This window comes from Mollisia scopiformis, assembly GCF_001500285.1.
Source record: "Mollisia scopiformis unplaced genomic scaffold LY89scaffold_1, whole genome shotgun sequence".
NCBI lineage: Eukaryota > Fungi > Ascomycota > Leotiomycetes > Helotiales > Mollisiaceae > Mollisia > Mollisia scopiformis.
This window is the reverse complement of record NW_017263581.1, coordinates 483,451-497,382: the sequence shown is the minus strand read 5'-3', so window position 1 is coordinate 497,382 and position 13,932 is coordinate 483,451. Positions and strand designations below refer to the sequence as shown.

Sequence of the window (13,932 nt, the reverse complement as noted above, 5' to 3'; positions counted from 1 at the left end):
TCCCAGTGACATCGAGATGCGTGTTGGTTGAACGCGCCTAAACATCCCGGTAAATTCTCGGCTCCCGACCGTAGCCAAGTCTCCAGGTACCACCGGTACTTCGAGTTTCACAATGACTGCCATACGAATTTCATGGTACAGTACAAAGAGCACATAGAATTTGATAGTGAACTATCTTTCTAAGCATTTTATAATGCCAGCCCACGAAACGCTCAATAGATATCCTCCAACGCCACACTTTTAATACTACGCCAGTTTAGACATCTCGAGCTCCTTTCCCTGACTTCTCGATTTTTCTCCTCTTGGCTCTTAACTTCTCCGCCTCGACATCCTTTCGCTTGTTGCTATAAGTCATTTTCTCAAGGACCTTTCTCGACTTCCTGCTCATCATCATCTTTGCTCTCTCCAACTCCTCTTCCTCTTCCTTAGCCTTCTTCGCTGCTTTCTTTCGCGCATCGACCTTAGCCTTAGCTCTTGGATCGACCTCCTTTTCTTCTAGTTGAACTCCAGTAGCTTCAGCTTCTAGTTCGCGCTGTCTCTGTAAAGCCTCGGATACACCTTCATCCTCTTCTTCCTCGTCAGCATCAGAAAATCCGCCAAACTCAACATCTTCCTCGGCATCGTCGGAACCATCGTCATCAGACCCAGCCACATCCATACCTTCGGCAGTTGCGTCGACTTCCTCAATTGTTAACAATTTGGGAGCTTGTACAGCAAGATCATCGTCTGATGCATCAGACTCAGCATCACTATCAACCTCCAACTCTTCGTCCTCGCGTTCTTGTTCGTTGAGAGGAGCAGTTGGATCGTATTGGCCTCTGACTTTCTTTACAAAGGGACTAAGATGTGGTGGGAGTGAGGCGCCAGGAGCATAGATATCCGGTCTCTTGAGCTCCTCATCATTAACACTGTCCCAGACCCATTGTGGCTGAACGTATGTTCGACCGGGCACTCGGGCTCCTGGCCTGATACGTTGTGAAGTCTGGTTATCTTCAGTTTCTTCTTCAGCGTCAGAAGGGAGCTGGATCGGTGGTCTGTCCACGACTTGATGGGTAATTGATGGATCAAGCTCATTGGTTGTGAATGCGCCATCACCAAGGACAGCGTCCCAGCCAATTCGTTTACAGCCAAACGCTCGGAGGATAAATTCAAGGGGTTGTCTGGGAGTTTCTCGAGAGAGGAAGAAGGTAAAGTTTGAGAAGAGGGTTGAAGGATCGGTGGCGGAGTACGAGGGCTGCAGTAAAATATCTCCACCGGGTGCTGCTGGCTCGAACTTATCAATTGTCTCTGTCGGCTCTTCTTCCTCGTCTTCATCTTCCGCTGCCAAAGTTTGACTGGTTGCCGGTTCCTGTGCTTCCTTCTCAGGTTCGTTCAATCGTAACATGAGTTTGTCGATCTCCTTCTGTAGCTTCGGATCTGGCTTTGCTGTCTTCCCATTTGTGATCTGCTTTGGTTGCTCAATCGCACCGATCCCATTGCCTTCCAAAGAAAACGCTCCCAATTCAGCGCCAAGATCATCACGAGTCTGATCAAACTTTGGTGGGTATACCAGACCTATTGAGGTGTAAAGTCTGAAGTTGACGAAGCCAAGCAGTGTTTGGTAGAATTCCACAAATGTCCCCATGATCCTGAAGTCCACGTCCCCAGTCACTCTTTGGTTGAACCTATAAGGTACCAACCACAGGATATCTTGGCCTTGAATCGTAGCTTGATAGTAAATGCCTTTGATCGACAAGAACGACTTTCGCAGGCTGTGTGACACAATTAAGTAGTGTTCAAACTCAAGACATAATCGCTCGCATCTTGCGATCATTTTTGCAGGAACGGTATCTGTGGACGGGAGGTTTGCGAAAAGGAACAGCATGGACAGGCAGTCATCGAGATCTCGCAGCGCATCGACAAAAGTAGGATATCGTTCTCGGATGACATGGTCGAGCGTATATTTTGTCTTTCCCGTCTTCTCAGGCCGGTTCGCATTTCGTTCGAGTCTTTGTGCGTCGTGCGCATCCCCTCTTCCTAGGGCTTTGGAGATCTTCTTCTCGAGCGCCTTTTGATCGCGGAACTTCTGGAGGAGTGGTTCGTGAAGCAGATATTGGATATCTTTCGTGTAGTAGAAAGTCGTCGAATGGCTCGAGTTCTTGGCTGCCTTCTTTCTATTCCGTGGCTCTCGAGGATATATGCCCTTCCATATGCAGAGTTTTCGAAAATCGGGGAGACTGATTTGGAGTTTTCGTACGGCTTGGGTTCTGGTAATGAAGTTCTTGGCCTGGCCAGTGACTCCCTTCTTCTTAATTCGTCCCATTGTGATTGATCTGGTCGTCAATTGTGTCGTAAAATAAGTCCTCACCGTGGGGTTGCTTCTCAAAAATATCTAAACTTTTTTACTAGCGCGCGGAACTTCAAGAGACCCACTCCGATCTTGGCAACCAATCAAACTTTACGCGCAGAGACACGGTTCAAAGAGATTCAAAGCTCGAGGACAAACTTTCTGGAGCTGTAGGAAATTGATTGCAATCGCATTCTCGTATTATGTTCGCCATGGATGTTGACAGGCGGAAAGCCACATTGTTTGGCGCCGCCGTCGTAATTCGTTTGCTCCTCTTCACTGGCTTCCCAGGTCTACCAGATCTCCTTACAGCTCGAGTCGAAATATCAACACCTGTGACCAGCTTTAAGAGATGTAAGTGGTCTTGCGGACAGTGGTGGAGAGCCTTCATCTAATAGGAAATAGTACAAGAAGGCTTGTACCTATACAATCATAACGTTTCCCCATACGATGGTGGTGTATATCACCAAGCTCCTCTTCTCCTTCCCTTGTTCGCCTTGCTACCAAGCTCTTCGACATACCCCGCCTTCACTTATCTCCTCTACATTCTCGTGGACCTTTTGAGTGCCAATGCTCTCATGCAGATAGCAGACTCTGGTGAAGCAGGATCTTCTAAGCTGTATACATCACCACGGAAGGAGAAAAGATGGAGTAACTTTGCTATTGCCGCAGCGTAAGTTGTCTGCTAGCAAGAATGGAACTGGACCTGACATATTTGACAGATTCCTCTTCAATCCCTTCACTATTGCAACTTGCATAGGCCGGCCTACTAGTGTCTTTACGACTTGCGCAATACTACACGCAATCTCGAAAGCGGTTGCCGGCAATTCTTTCACCTCGATGTTCGCGTTATCCTTCGCTTCTTACCTTTCCATGTACCCGATTCTCCTTTTCCCACCATTGGCACTGCTATGCTACGATCGAAAGAAGCCTATGAAGGGCCACGAATCAGTCTACAACTTCGTCTTTGGGAATGCAATGGCCGTTGCTGGTTCCCTGTACTCGCTGCTACATATGTCTTTCTTGATCACAGGCTCATGGGAGTTCCTGTTTTCTACTTACGGCGTACAACTCTTGCTTCCAGATCTTACCCCCAACGTTGGTCTTTGGTGGTATTTCTTTATCGAAATGTTCGACTCATTCCGGAACTTCTTCCTAGGCGTCTTCTGGATCCATCTCTCATCTTACGTAGCGGGATTGACCATTCGCCTCCGACGTCAGCCACTGTTTGTCATTACCATCCTTTTAGGGATATTTGCAATCTTCAAGCCCTACCCATCGATCTCCGACACCTCACTCTTCCTCGCCGTCTTACCCCTTTATAGGCACGTATTTCCACTCATGAGATACACCTTCTTGGCATCCTCCACCATCCTATATGCAACGCTCTTAGGTCCTGCATTCTATTATCTGTGGATCTATGCAGGCAGTGGAAATGCAAATTTCTTTTATGCTATAACCCTGGTGTGGAGTCTCGGCTTGAGTGTCCTAGTCGCGGACGCATTATTCGCCGTCCTGAGGGACGAGTGGGAAGTGGAAAGACCGGAAATGAAGGGCAAGGAAATACGGCAAATATGATGATGATAAAAAATGCAACTTTGATATATTGACTATGACACAGATGCCTCACCTTACAAATGTGCCTTTCAATCCCCAACTGCACGGCCACAGTGCTTGGGATCATACTCTTCTGCGCCCTGGATGAAGGTATAGTCTTCGTCCCAGTCTCCAAAAGATTCCCCTTCACTTTCCGAAAAGTTATCATCACTAGAAGTACCAACTATCTCGTGCTCAGTTACCTGCGTCTCGGTGTATTGGTTATTCTCAGCAAGTCGACCTCCAATCAAACGCTGTCTGTCTTCACTGATTCGTTGGTCTTCTTGCTCTACCACCTCAGTGTCACGCGCATTTCCTTTAGCAGCTTTATTTCTTCTCTTAGCTGACTCTCTGAGCTCCTTATTCTGAGCTTTCAGTTGTACCTTGGCCCTCTTATTTCTAGCCTTCTCTTTCTCTTGATGAGTTTTGATTAGTGCTCGATGCCCATGATCAATGGCCTTGGCACGTTCAAGTGACGCACGTCGCGCCTCAGCTTGTTTTTTCTTTTCGAAGCGTTTGCGATAATTCTGCCATGTCCATTCTTCTAACTCATCATCAAGGTGATGAAGGTACTCGATGGCTCCCTTCAGTTTGCCGACTAGCTTCTGACCCAGATTTTGGACTTTCTCTGGGGACGAGTTTGATTGCGCCGCCTTTTTTCCTTTGAAGGGATTGCTGAGAAATGGGAATCGCTCATGGTCTTCTTCTGGTTCGGGGGCCACAAGGTATTGGAAGCATTCACTCCTAGGCCCCATAGGCGGCTGGTGCGCCTGGTCAAGCGCAAGCCTCTGTTCAGCTGAAGTCAGGGGAGTATTGGGTGTTTCAGGGCTTTGAGCGGAAGCATTTTCGAAAATGGAATTAAGTCCCGAGGTCGCGGTCGTACCGCTAGGCTCTCGCTGATGGAGAGGACGTGCGAAGGCATCTGATAATAGGTTCTCGACATTCGAGGTGTGCGTTGGGGATGTTCCAGGAGAATCGATGAAGCTGAGGCTAGAGGTAGAGGAGTTTTCGGTTGGGAATGCTTCGGGAGCATTGGTGAACCCAGAACTATAGCGATATGTCTTCATGGGTGAGTGGGATTGTTTCTGTGGACGAGGCAGTTTGGCAGGTTTACGATTTATGCGCTTCGAACTCCTGTCCGGGATAGGAGGCGGAGGCGACATGGGCTGTAATTTTCTTTCTTTCATGTAATCCATATTTGATACGAAAAAAGATCACTGCAAATTCAAAGATTGGCATCATTCCGTATATAACAAATGCTTCGTGGAGAGGAACAAGTCTAGTTGAGGCCGTTGTACTCTAGACATGTGTCGCTTACTGAAAGGGGGCAAGTGAACGGTTTTGGGGCCCAAGATTCGAGCTGTCATGTTAAAATTTCGAAATATGATTGGTTAATTCTCAGCCCTATGCATTGTATACATCATTACACTCCAAAGGCTCTGATGTAACCAAGTATTTTCGGCATCATTGACATCTCCACGTGATAGACCAACTAGCGTCTGCTCAGCCTTGAAAAGAAAACCTCAGCCTCGTCGCAAATCAAACAACGTCCAACATGGACGATGACGACCCCGCAATCCCTGATTCCGATGCCTCTGAGGATACTGAAGACTCCGAATCTCTGCGTCCAAACCGATGGCAAGGTGCGCCTTCGACTTGGGCATCATTGACAGCACAAGAACGGGGATTGGCAGCTAGCCTCGACCAGATTAGGAATGAGGATTTGAGTATACACTTATACAATGCGCATGCATTGAAACGACGAGCGCGACAATTTGAGGAGAATCCAGAGGTACTTGGATAGAAGCTGAAGTAGAAACGTGCGAATTGTGCTAAATGTCTATTTTCAGGAAGTCAAGAAAGAATACCCCGCCATCCCAGACGAAGACCAGACATTCAAACCGCCAACACACTGGACGGCGTGGCCTTTGCCTCCGAATGAGGTGCCAAGAGAGGGTGAAAGGATTGGATCTGAAGATCCAGATGAGAAGTATACATTCAGGAGAAGAGAGACACAGCGGCCGAGCACAGAGCTGGAAGATGTTTTGCTTGGGTTGACTCTGAGGTTCGCGAAGGAGAGATTTACGAATAGAGAAGAAAACGATGAGATAGGCGCACAGGATGATGAGGAGCAAACAACTGTGGAGAACAACGGAAGGCACAATAATGACGAGGCTTCAGACTCGCTCGACTCTGAGATATCAGATGAGAATGATGTGGTAGTGAAGGAAGGCTCGGCGGCCCCATCGGAGGAACCACTCATACCTGTCGTCTCTACCGATGATGATAGATCTCGAGGACTGCTACGGCCTTCTATACGCCATACTCTATCAAAATTGGACGAAGTTCTCATGGCTCTACATCATGCTCGAAAAGCCTGTCGAAGGGTTTCCTACTCCTCGGCTTCATCAGAGGCCGATTCTGAGCAAGAGGGCTCTGTCCCTATATCAAAACGGCCTCGAGGGAGGCCGAGAAAGTTTTCCAGCCTACCTGATAGATCCCGGGCACAAAGCATGCCCTCAGACCAGGAAATGGACGAAGATGGCCTGTTTCGTGCAAAGACAACTCATCTAGGCCGTCCTCTCAAAGCTTACAACAGGCTTGATGGAGAATCCCAGCAGGATTACCTAGTTCGAATAGCGAAAATTCAGAAAAAACCTCTGCCTCCATTTGCGCCTCCTATAGAGGCCAAGCCAGAGAAGTCGCCCACACCATCTCCAAGAAAATCGAGCAAGTCTCCTGGGACCCGAGCGACTTCTGCAGATACATCTGCACGAAGACGGAAGAAGTTGCATCCTCGAGATTGGAGCGAGGTGCTCTCGTCAGCAGCTTTAGTTGGCTTTCCACCAGATGTTATTGCCAGAGCTACTCGACGATGTGCAAATTTGTTTGGAGAGGGTATAACGATGCGCACCATTATTGAGATGCCTTTCATGGAGAAAATTCCCGACTCTGTGATGAGATATGTGCCAGAGGAAATACCGGACTTCGACGAGGAAAGTTCGATTAGCTCAAGTGACGAGAGCGATAGGCCAGAGGAGTTTTCTGAGGTCCAGATCAAGAGCGAACGGCCTACCTCAAGGGCAATTCGAAAAGCACGTATGCCTCCATCGAAGCAGACCTGCTTTTGTTCCATAGAAAATTGTCCGAGGAGAATTCAAGGATTCCGTGATAAGGACGCGTTGAGGAGACACCTCATGTTAGGACACAAGATCGCAAAGGACGATCTTGATGAATACATTTTGCCAAGCGATGAGGAGATGAGCGGCGCGGTGCATGTCGACGGGTTCCTGAAACCGTTGAAAAAATTGGGTGGCGCGAGAGGCTCATATCGGAGAACTGGAAAAAGGCCGAGAGAGGATGAAACTGACAGTGGGGATGAGGAGGAAGAGGAAGAAGTCAGAGGGCCACAACCCACTCCTGCCCTGAAGGTCGAAAGTGAGAGTAGCGAGAGTGACGAAGATGGCTCAGCATCAGACTTGTCGTAAGAAGGGCCAGATAAACTATTATTCTCAAGCCACAATCTTGAATATCGCATATATGGAAGTTGGCCAAAAGCAAAAGCTGAAGGTGGGGTTGCAATCGTACGAGATACCAAAAATTAGACATAATATCGCCCTCACGGCACCACTTCGAACGCTCCAGATATGCAAAGATTACGACCGGGCTCGAAGAACACTATGTCATTTGCAAGTAACACACCCTGCTGCCTCTGCACTCAAATAGCAGGATCGCCGTCACGATGTTGCTCACTCTCACTTGCCATCTCGTCTTCAGCCTCGTTTGCTGCGGAATCTTGGGCAACATTAACCAGCATTCGCCTCAGCAAATCTAGGAAGGCCTTTAGATCTACACCGTTGGCACCCGCAGCGTCCATTTCTTCATCATGTCTCGCCCCAAAATGCTGCACGTTTCCAGGGGTATGCCAATAGAAGCTCCAGGGAACTGCCCCCGACGCAATTATCTCCGTCACGAAATGATACGTTTTCATCGATGGTGCACCTTCACAACGGCTAATACTCGAAGAATCTTGTGGCGCTGTCTCGAAGTGCTCCAATCCACAAGATATCCTAGAGCCTGTAGACGAGAGAGAAGAGCGGGACAACGCAGGAGTACTTGGCGGAGGTCGAGGCAATAATCGTGGTGAGGGGTTAGGATTATATGCTTCGCGTGCACGTGCTTCTGGACTCTTCAAAGGTTGTTTGAGATTTATGGGTGTATCGTCTGATCCCCAGCCACCTGGTGGTTGAGAGTATAGTGATGAACTCCTTCTGACTCTGCACTCTGTATACCCGCTGAAATAGACAGGAGTATCCGTTTCTGTCGAATCGAGACCAGGTGAAGGAGTCATTTCTCCTTCATACAAAGACTGAGAGTCTTCGTCGCTGTGTGTATCGGAGTGTTGCTCCATAATCTCTTCCATCTTGGATGTTGCAACGAATGAAGCTAGTGTTTCTCAGAAGCGATTTACATCTTTCATATGCGCTACTTTTGACAGTCTCCTTGTCCGATTGCTCTGTGGCAGTGATTAATGTATGCATAGTTTGAAAGTCATAGTGTCGTGTTCAAGTGTGACGACTTATATACTGGCACTATACTGGTTGTCGTCCGTCCTGTTTGATGGTACGCTGCAAACGGACTCGAGATGGACATCATGTGATCATTGTATTCATTTGTTTGCTGGAAGAGAGTTCGACTAGCAGCTATTCATAGTTCTTTGCTACTTTGCTCGTCGTATCCCTATGAGGTGGCTACCTGTAAAAAAAAGACAAAGGTGGTCCTTTTGACTTGAAATTGGGAGCTCAAGTCTACGATTTTATGAGCTTGCCTGATTTTTTGGCATCAATACTCTGAAATGGTAGTGATCCTTGGGTCTCTACCTCTAGAGTTGATGTCTCAAGTGTATGTGATGGCTTCCTCAAACTTGAGAAGAAACGAAACGACTTAGCATTTCTTTTCCAATCTCATGAACAAAATTGATCTAAAGAATTTCCATGAAATTGGGAAAATATTGAAGACATCCATCCAGCGTTCCGTCCCAAAAATTCTCATGGCACAAATTCTCCTAACGTTTCTTCTCGTCCTTTTTGGAAGTAAACCCCATTGCCCCGAACTTCTGCTCTTTCATCCCATGATCTCCTGGCCGGGATATCGGTTCACCCGAACCACCTCCATTTCGATCATCTTCATCAGGTACTTTGAAAACCCAACTCTCCTTCCCATTCTTTATCAAATGAGACACATACTTCGCAGCTACTCTACGATCTGTAAAGTCATTGCTGGAAACAGTAAATCCACTTTCCTTGCTGCTGTGTGACGGCTCTGGGCCAGGGTAGTGATCCATCATTGGCGGAGGAGGGGGATATGCAGGTCCAGCACCAGCACCAGGCCCAAAGCCCATGTGAGCGAATCTGTCACGAAGAACTTCTTCTTCTGGCATTATTCCGTAAGGAGCATTAGGAAATGGAGACCACTCGTTGAAGCGAGGAGGTGGTCGGTGAAGGTGTGAGCTTGGGTCTGTTGGCATGCGTGGTGGGAACGCACGGAAGTCTAGAGCTTCGAGGAAGGCTTGTTGATCTTGAGGAAGGGGAAACGGTCTGCGTGCGCTATCATTGCGCTTGTTGCCTTTCTTCGGGCGGACGTAGCCTTTTGGGGTCATTTCCATTTTGGTTGGGATGGACAAATCGAGAACGAAGAATTTTCGGTGGTGTATTGATAGGCATCGCAAAGTTCCCGGGAGTCTTAATTAATTATATTAGAATTATGTATAAGTCATTCCCTCGTGTACTGTTTGATGCATGCATCTACATCCCTACCAACGAATTGGAATGAGTAATATCGGTGCGTTTGCGGCGTTTGTGCAACAAGTGGCACAACAGTCACTTCCAGCTTTAACGACGCCTGCTCCCTTGCAATCATCTGTTCCCGAAACAGCTGTGATCCATACATGTTTGTTATCACGAGCTGCCAATGATTACTTCTGATACCTACTTCATTATACGTGATCAGGCACTGATAAATTCCAGGTTGTGAAGTCATACATTCTGATCAAAACAAAACTCCAAATCATCGCAATCTTCCACCTATCTCACTATGCCTGTAGATGAACAACAAGCGCTCAAGCCCACTTCTCCGGGAATTTCTTCATGGCTTCCTTCACATAGTAAAATCCCAAGTTGCCACGATCGGGGCACTGCTTGCAGTGCTCATGGGAGCATCTTGTACACTTCTTCTCATTCCTGACCACGTTCGAAGTTGGTTCCGCCTTGTAATCTCTCCATCCATCGGGGCCACATTTATGCTAAACCTGTCAGCTTTGATCCCTCGATCAAGTGAGAGACTTACACAGATCCAGTGGTTCTTCGCACAGTCCCTCAATCTGTCATCAGCATTTCGACCGCTTCGACCCTTCCTACCTTCTGATCCCGGCGGTGCCGCCGCAGCCAATCCCAGGGCAATGGGGTTTATCGTTCGCGTACAACGATCCAGAGAAATTACCCAATTTGTCATTATCTTTGCCATTATCCTGATCCTGCCAAACTAAATGCCACTTTGCAGGTTTCTCAAACAAGTGTCTATTAATCATCGCTTGAACATAATCGGGATCCCTCTCATAGTCTTCATTTGTCAACGTCCGGGATCCTTGGGGAATGGCTCTTTCCCGGGAGACCGGAGACATGAATCCTAGGAACGCACCCAAGCTTCCAAACACACCCGCGCCGAGTTGAGGGGTCTCTATAAGCGATTGGTGCGAGTGGTGGTGTTGAATGCCGGGAGTTGGTTCAAAGTCTGCCCTGTTGGGATATACATAAGTTTGACCACGCGGATTCCTGGTCGTGGTCCCTGAGCGTGACGGTAGCTGTTCTTGTCGGTTGTTATGAAGATCGAAAAATCCAGAACTCTCGTCTTTCGAAAGAAATAGGTCGCCCGCTTCCGAGGAGTTTGAACTTTCAAAAACTTTTCCAGCTGGTGAGGAAGGCACAGAGTCTTCAGCCTCTGTCAGGTCTCCAGCATAGAAGTGGAGATTATAGGGTGTTCCGGCTACATTGATCGCTCCAGATATCGTGATATTCAGCTTGAGTCGAGGCACAAGCTCCGGGTTTTGATTGAATTCTCTATTCATTTCGTTCAATGCTTGATTTAAACCTACTTAGTCTGTGGAGTAACTAAGATGCACTTTACTATTCATGCTAAATGATTCTAAAGCCGTTTATATACTTCCAGATTCTACATGCTTGTGTAAATGATACAGAATGTGGTGGTCTTAGGATAGCTTTGTTCATAGTCAGACATAAGTCACATAACGCGTGAGGACGTCACTTTGCCGGGCGCGCTTACAGGGACTGGCCATCTCGTTTGTTGTGTTTGTCATAATGAGACCTCTCTCGTTTGAGCGCACTCTGACAAAACATTGCATGTATTTGATTAAGTGTCCATATGAAGATTAGCTTGTGTCATACAGCAAACCCCGAATCTACTTCAGGTCTGTTGTTGAAGGTACCTATGTGCTCAGGAACACTTTAGGGGCTCGCTTAATCAATGAGTACCCCACCTTCTCACTTTCTCTATCAAGGATGTAAGTTCCGAGATTTTGCACGTTAACTACTTCATATAAATTTATGGTATCTTGAATAGATACTGGTTGACAATTATTGAGGAAGAAACTGAATAACACGCTAGGCAACTTTACAGCTAATCTACATCAACCAAATACTTTCCTTCTCGTGCACTACAATTGCCATTGTTTCCAAATCTCTCTATTGATTGGATCTAATGTTATGCAACCCTAGGTTACAAACTTCTCTCTGCCTCAAGTTACAAAGATCTGGTTTAAGCCAAGCGATGAGTGGAGAGTATCTAGAGAAATGGTCTCCCGCTATTGGTCAACATCAGATACTCGCAAACCCTTCCTTTCTGCTTCTTTCTCTCAAATATGATATTCTCGTTACAAATTTTGGATAATGAGGGAGAAAAAATGGAATAAAGCTTTGGTCAAAATCTATAAAGCCATGGAGGATCGGGTAAAGTAAGGCATTTAGCATGTGCGGCAATCAATTTGAAATCGTGCAAATATTAGGTGTGAGAGGTAGTGACAGTGAATTGACTGGTAGTGAGGTGGATAAGTCGCACAGCACCAGTAGATAGTCTGACTTTGGGTTGACTAATCTGGTACCAGTGGAGAGATGTAGTTACTTGTAACGTGGATAGCTTTTGGCAATATCTTGGCTAAAGGAGCAAGATCTGCGAATTCCCCCTAGCGAAGATTGAAGATGGAGAAAAAAATGACCTCCAAGCTCAAACACTAGGATTTAATATTGATTCAAAAAGAACAATCTCACGTGAATCTGCATTCAAGCGTCGTGATATACACTACATTTATTTGCTTCCTCCACTGTTTCATACACCAAATAGGTATCCTCGTTACTTCTTAATGCTTCTTCAATAAGGTATGCGCTTCTACGCAACAAGTACCCCGAAAGCTTCTCTAAAGCCCCCAATAATCTGATACCCTAACACATGCACCTCCTGTAATTCCAAATCAGACGCTTTCCCTCCTCAATTATCATGCTTAAAAAATCCTCAACCTGCTGCTAAACAAGTCTGCGAACTCCTCCATTGTCTTTTCAGCCTCTCGCTCCGCTGCCAGAGTTCTGCTAACAGATGAAATGTCGTTCCCAGTGGCGAGAACTGGTTCCGGTGGAGAGCTTTGGATCGAGAGGGGAGGATGACTTCCTGCTGGAATTCGTCTGGGGCTGGGGAGACGACTTGTTCCTAAGAGATTGGCGAATGGTGGACGAGATTGAGTAGAAACATTGGGTGATCTGGGACGGAGTCTTCCTCAGCAACATCAGTACAAACTCTTTGTATAGAAGCAAGCTGATCTAGTCATACCTGGGGCTGTTTATTGGCCAATCATCTTGGAGTCTTTCAAACTTCACGTCTCGGAACTCCATTTCATTCGCTGGACTGCTTGAGGGGGACATGCTCGAGGAAAGATTGCCCTCATTACCAAGCAATTCTCTGCGCTCAGCTTTTCGCTGACGAGCTTCCGTCATCTTGATGTTGTACGAGTTGAGTCCGAAACCTTCATCTCCTGAGCTACCAACCATGGGACTGGTCTCTTCTGTACACTGTTACGCCATGATATCCTCCATCATAGTCTTCTTGCCCTCCTTCCTTTGGGTCCCCTTCAGCTTCGTATTAAGATCCTTCTTGGGACTCCTCGCCTTCTTCATATCGTCTGCATATTTTGGGAGAAGACGTCCATCTTCATCGTATCGATTCCTGCGCTTCTTCAAACTTCCCAACAGATACTCTTGAGCTTCGCCAGATGAGGATCTTAGAAGAGCATCGCGCATCAAGGGAGAGACAGATTCTGGCAAAGGCCGGTGTGTCGCGCGTCGAAGTCCAAGCCTAGGGTTCAACTCTGGTCCTTCAGAAGGTACCTTTGGCTGTTTTGCTTGTCGAGGAGAGAGCCGCGAAGGCAAAGAGCAGAAGTCCGCAGACATGTTGAAGACGATGTGGTTGTAAAAGGCTTCGTGGGTAGGCTTGGTTAAGAAGACAGCGAAAGTCAATTTGCGCTTTTTCAACTCAAGCCCAGTAGCCGGGTAAAGAAAATTCAATAATTACCTGATACGATATCAGCTTCGACGTGGAGAAAGAATGTGACGACCAGTCCTGTCGACAAAGTGAACGAAGTTAGCGCAGCGTGGTTACGAGTGCGCAAAGCGCAACTTGGAAAAAGTAATTAAAAAGGGCCCTCCCTGATGGCAGGTTAATGAGCAAGTATTTTCCCTTCTAATATCGACATGTTAGAATGATGTCAAAAATTGCAATTCTTGTTTTGTGATGCTCTGGTAGTTTTTGATCCTGCGCAAAGACACAATGCGGGTCAAAGGCTCATGCGTGCATAGCTAGTGATCGGATGCTAAAGTTATTTTTTTCGTTCTCTGCCTTGGGATCTGAAATCTCTCCTGAAAAATACCGATTGAAACCTGCAGCTGTCTGGT

At 47.0% G+C, this 13,932-nt stretch overlaps 8 protein-coding genes across 8 annotated transcripts; 2 read left to right on the top strand and 6 right to left on the bottom strand.

The window, feature by feature from the left end:
* Positions 1-122: 122 nt before the first annotated feature.
* Positions 123-2,342, bottom strand: LY89DRAFT_679148 (putative Pescadillo like protein). The gene has a single exon (XM_018213812.1). The coding sequence runs from the start codon at positions 2,300-2,302 to the stop codon at positions 257-259; it is 2,046 nt and encodes a 681-aa protein (XP_018078213.1). The 5' UTR covers positions 2,303-2,342; the 3' UTR covers positions 123-256.
* A 138-nt stretch (positions 2,343-2,480) lies between these two features.
* On the top strand, positions 2,481-3,943 carry LY89DRAFT_679147 (GPI transamidase-like protein component PIG-U). The gene is made up of 3 exons (XM_018213811.1): positions 2,481-2,680; positions 2,732-2,999; positions 3,049-3,943. Exons 1-3 carry the CDS (start codon positions 2,539-2,541, stop codon positions 3,902-3,904), a joined length of 1,266 nt encoding a protein of 421 aa, XP_018078212.1. The 5' UTR covers positions 2,481-2,538; the 3' UTR covers positions 3,905-3,943.
* Positions 3,944-3,972: 29 nt separating this feature from the next.
* On the bottom strand, positions 3,973-5,118 carry LY89DRAFT_712834 (uncharacterized protein; the record flags this gene model as incomplete). Its single annotated transcript, XM_018218004.1, has 1 exon — positions 3,973-5,118. One exon carries the CDS (start codon positions 5,116-5,118, stop codon positions 3,973-3,975), a length of 1,146 nt encoding a protein of 381 aa, XP_018078211.1.
* Positions 5,119-5,477: 359 nt separating this feature from the next.
* On the top strand, positions 5,478-7,410 carry LY89DRAFT_572394 (uncharacterized protein; the record flags this gene model as incomplete). Its single annotated transcript, XM_018208638.1, has 2 exons — positions 5,478-5,714; positions 5,782-7,410. 2 exons carry the CDS (start codon positions 5,478-5,480, stop codon positions 7,408-7,410), a joined length of 1,866 nt encoding a protein of 621 aa, XP_018078210.1.
* A 115-nt stretch (positions 7,411-7,525) lies between these two features.
* LY89DRAFT_4588 (uncharacterized protein) lies at positions 7,526-8,721 on the bottom strand. Its single transcript, XM_018207669.1, has one exon. It carries the CDS (start codon positions 8,343-8,345, stop codon positions 7,641-7,643), a length of 705 nt encoding a protein of 234 aa, XP_018078209.1. The 5' UTR covers positions 8,346-8,721; the 3' UTR covers positions 7,526-7,640.
* A 219-nt stretch (positions 8,722-8,940) lies between these two features.
* LY89DRAFT_4584 (uncharacterized protein) lies at positions 8,941-9,673 on the bottom strand. The gene has a single exon (XM_018207665.1). It carries the CDS (start codon positions 9,585-9,587, stop codon positions 8,988-8,990), a length of 600 nt encoding a protein of 199 aa, XP_018078208.1. The 5' UTR covers positions 9,588-9,673; the 3' UTR covers positions 8,941-8,987.
* A 367-nt stretch (positions 9,674-10,040) lies between these two features.
* On the bottom strand, positions 10,041-11,045 carry LY89DRAFT_662645 (uncharacterized protein; the record flags this gene model as incomplete). The annotated part of the gene is made up of 3 exons (XM_018212660.1): positions 10,041-10,223; positions 10,268-10,301; positions 10,339-11,045. The coding sequence occupies 3 exons, from the start codon at positions 11,043-11,045 to the stop codon at positions 10,041-10,043; spliced, it is 924 nt and encodes a 307-aa protein (XP_018078207.1).
* A 1,446-nt stretch (positions 11,046-12,491) lies between these two features.
* On the bottom strand, positions 12,492-13,431 carry LY89DRAFT_726906 (uncharacterized protein; the record flags this gene model as incomplete). Its single annotated transcript, XM_018219102.1, has 3 exons — positions 12,492-12,756; positions 12,815-13,036; positions 13,061-13,431. 3 exons carry the CDS (start codon positions 13,429-13,431, stop codon positions 12,492-12,494), a joined length of 858 nt encoding a protein of 285 aa, XP_018078206.1.
* Positions 13,432-13,932: the final 501 nt, after the last annotated feature.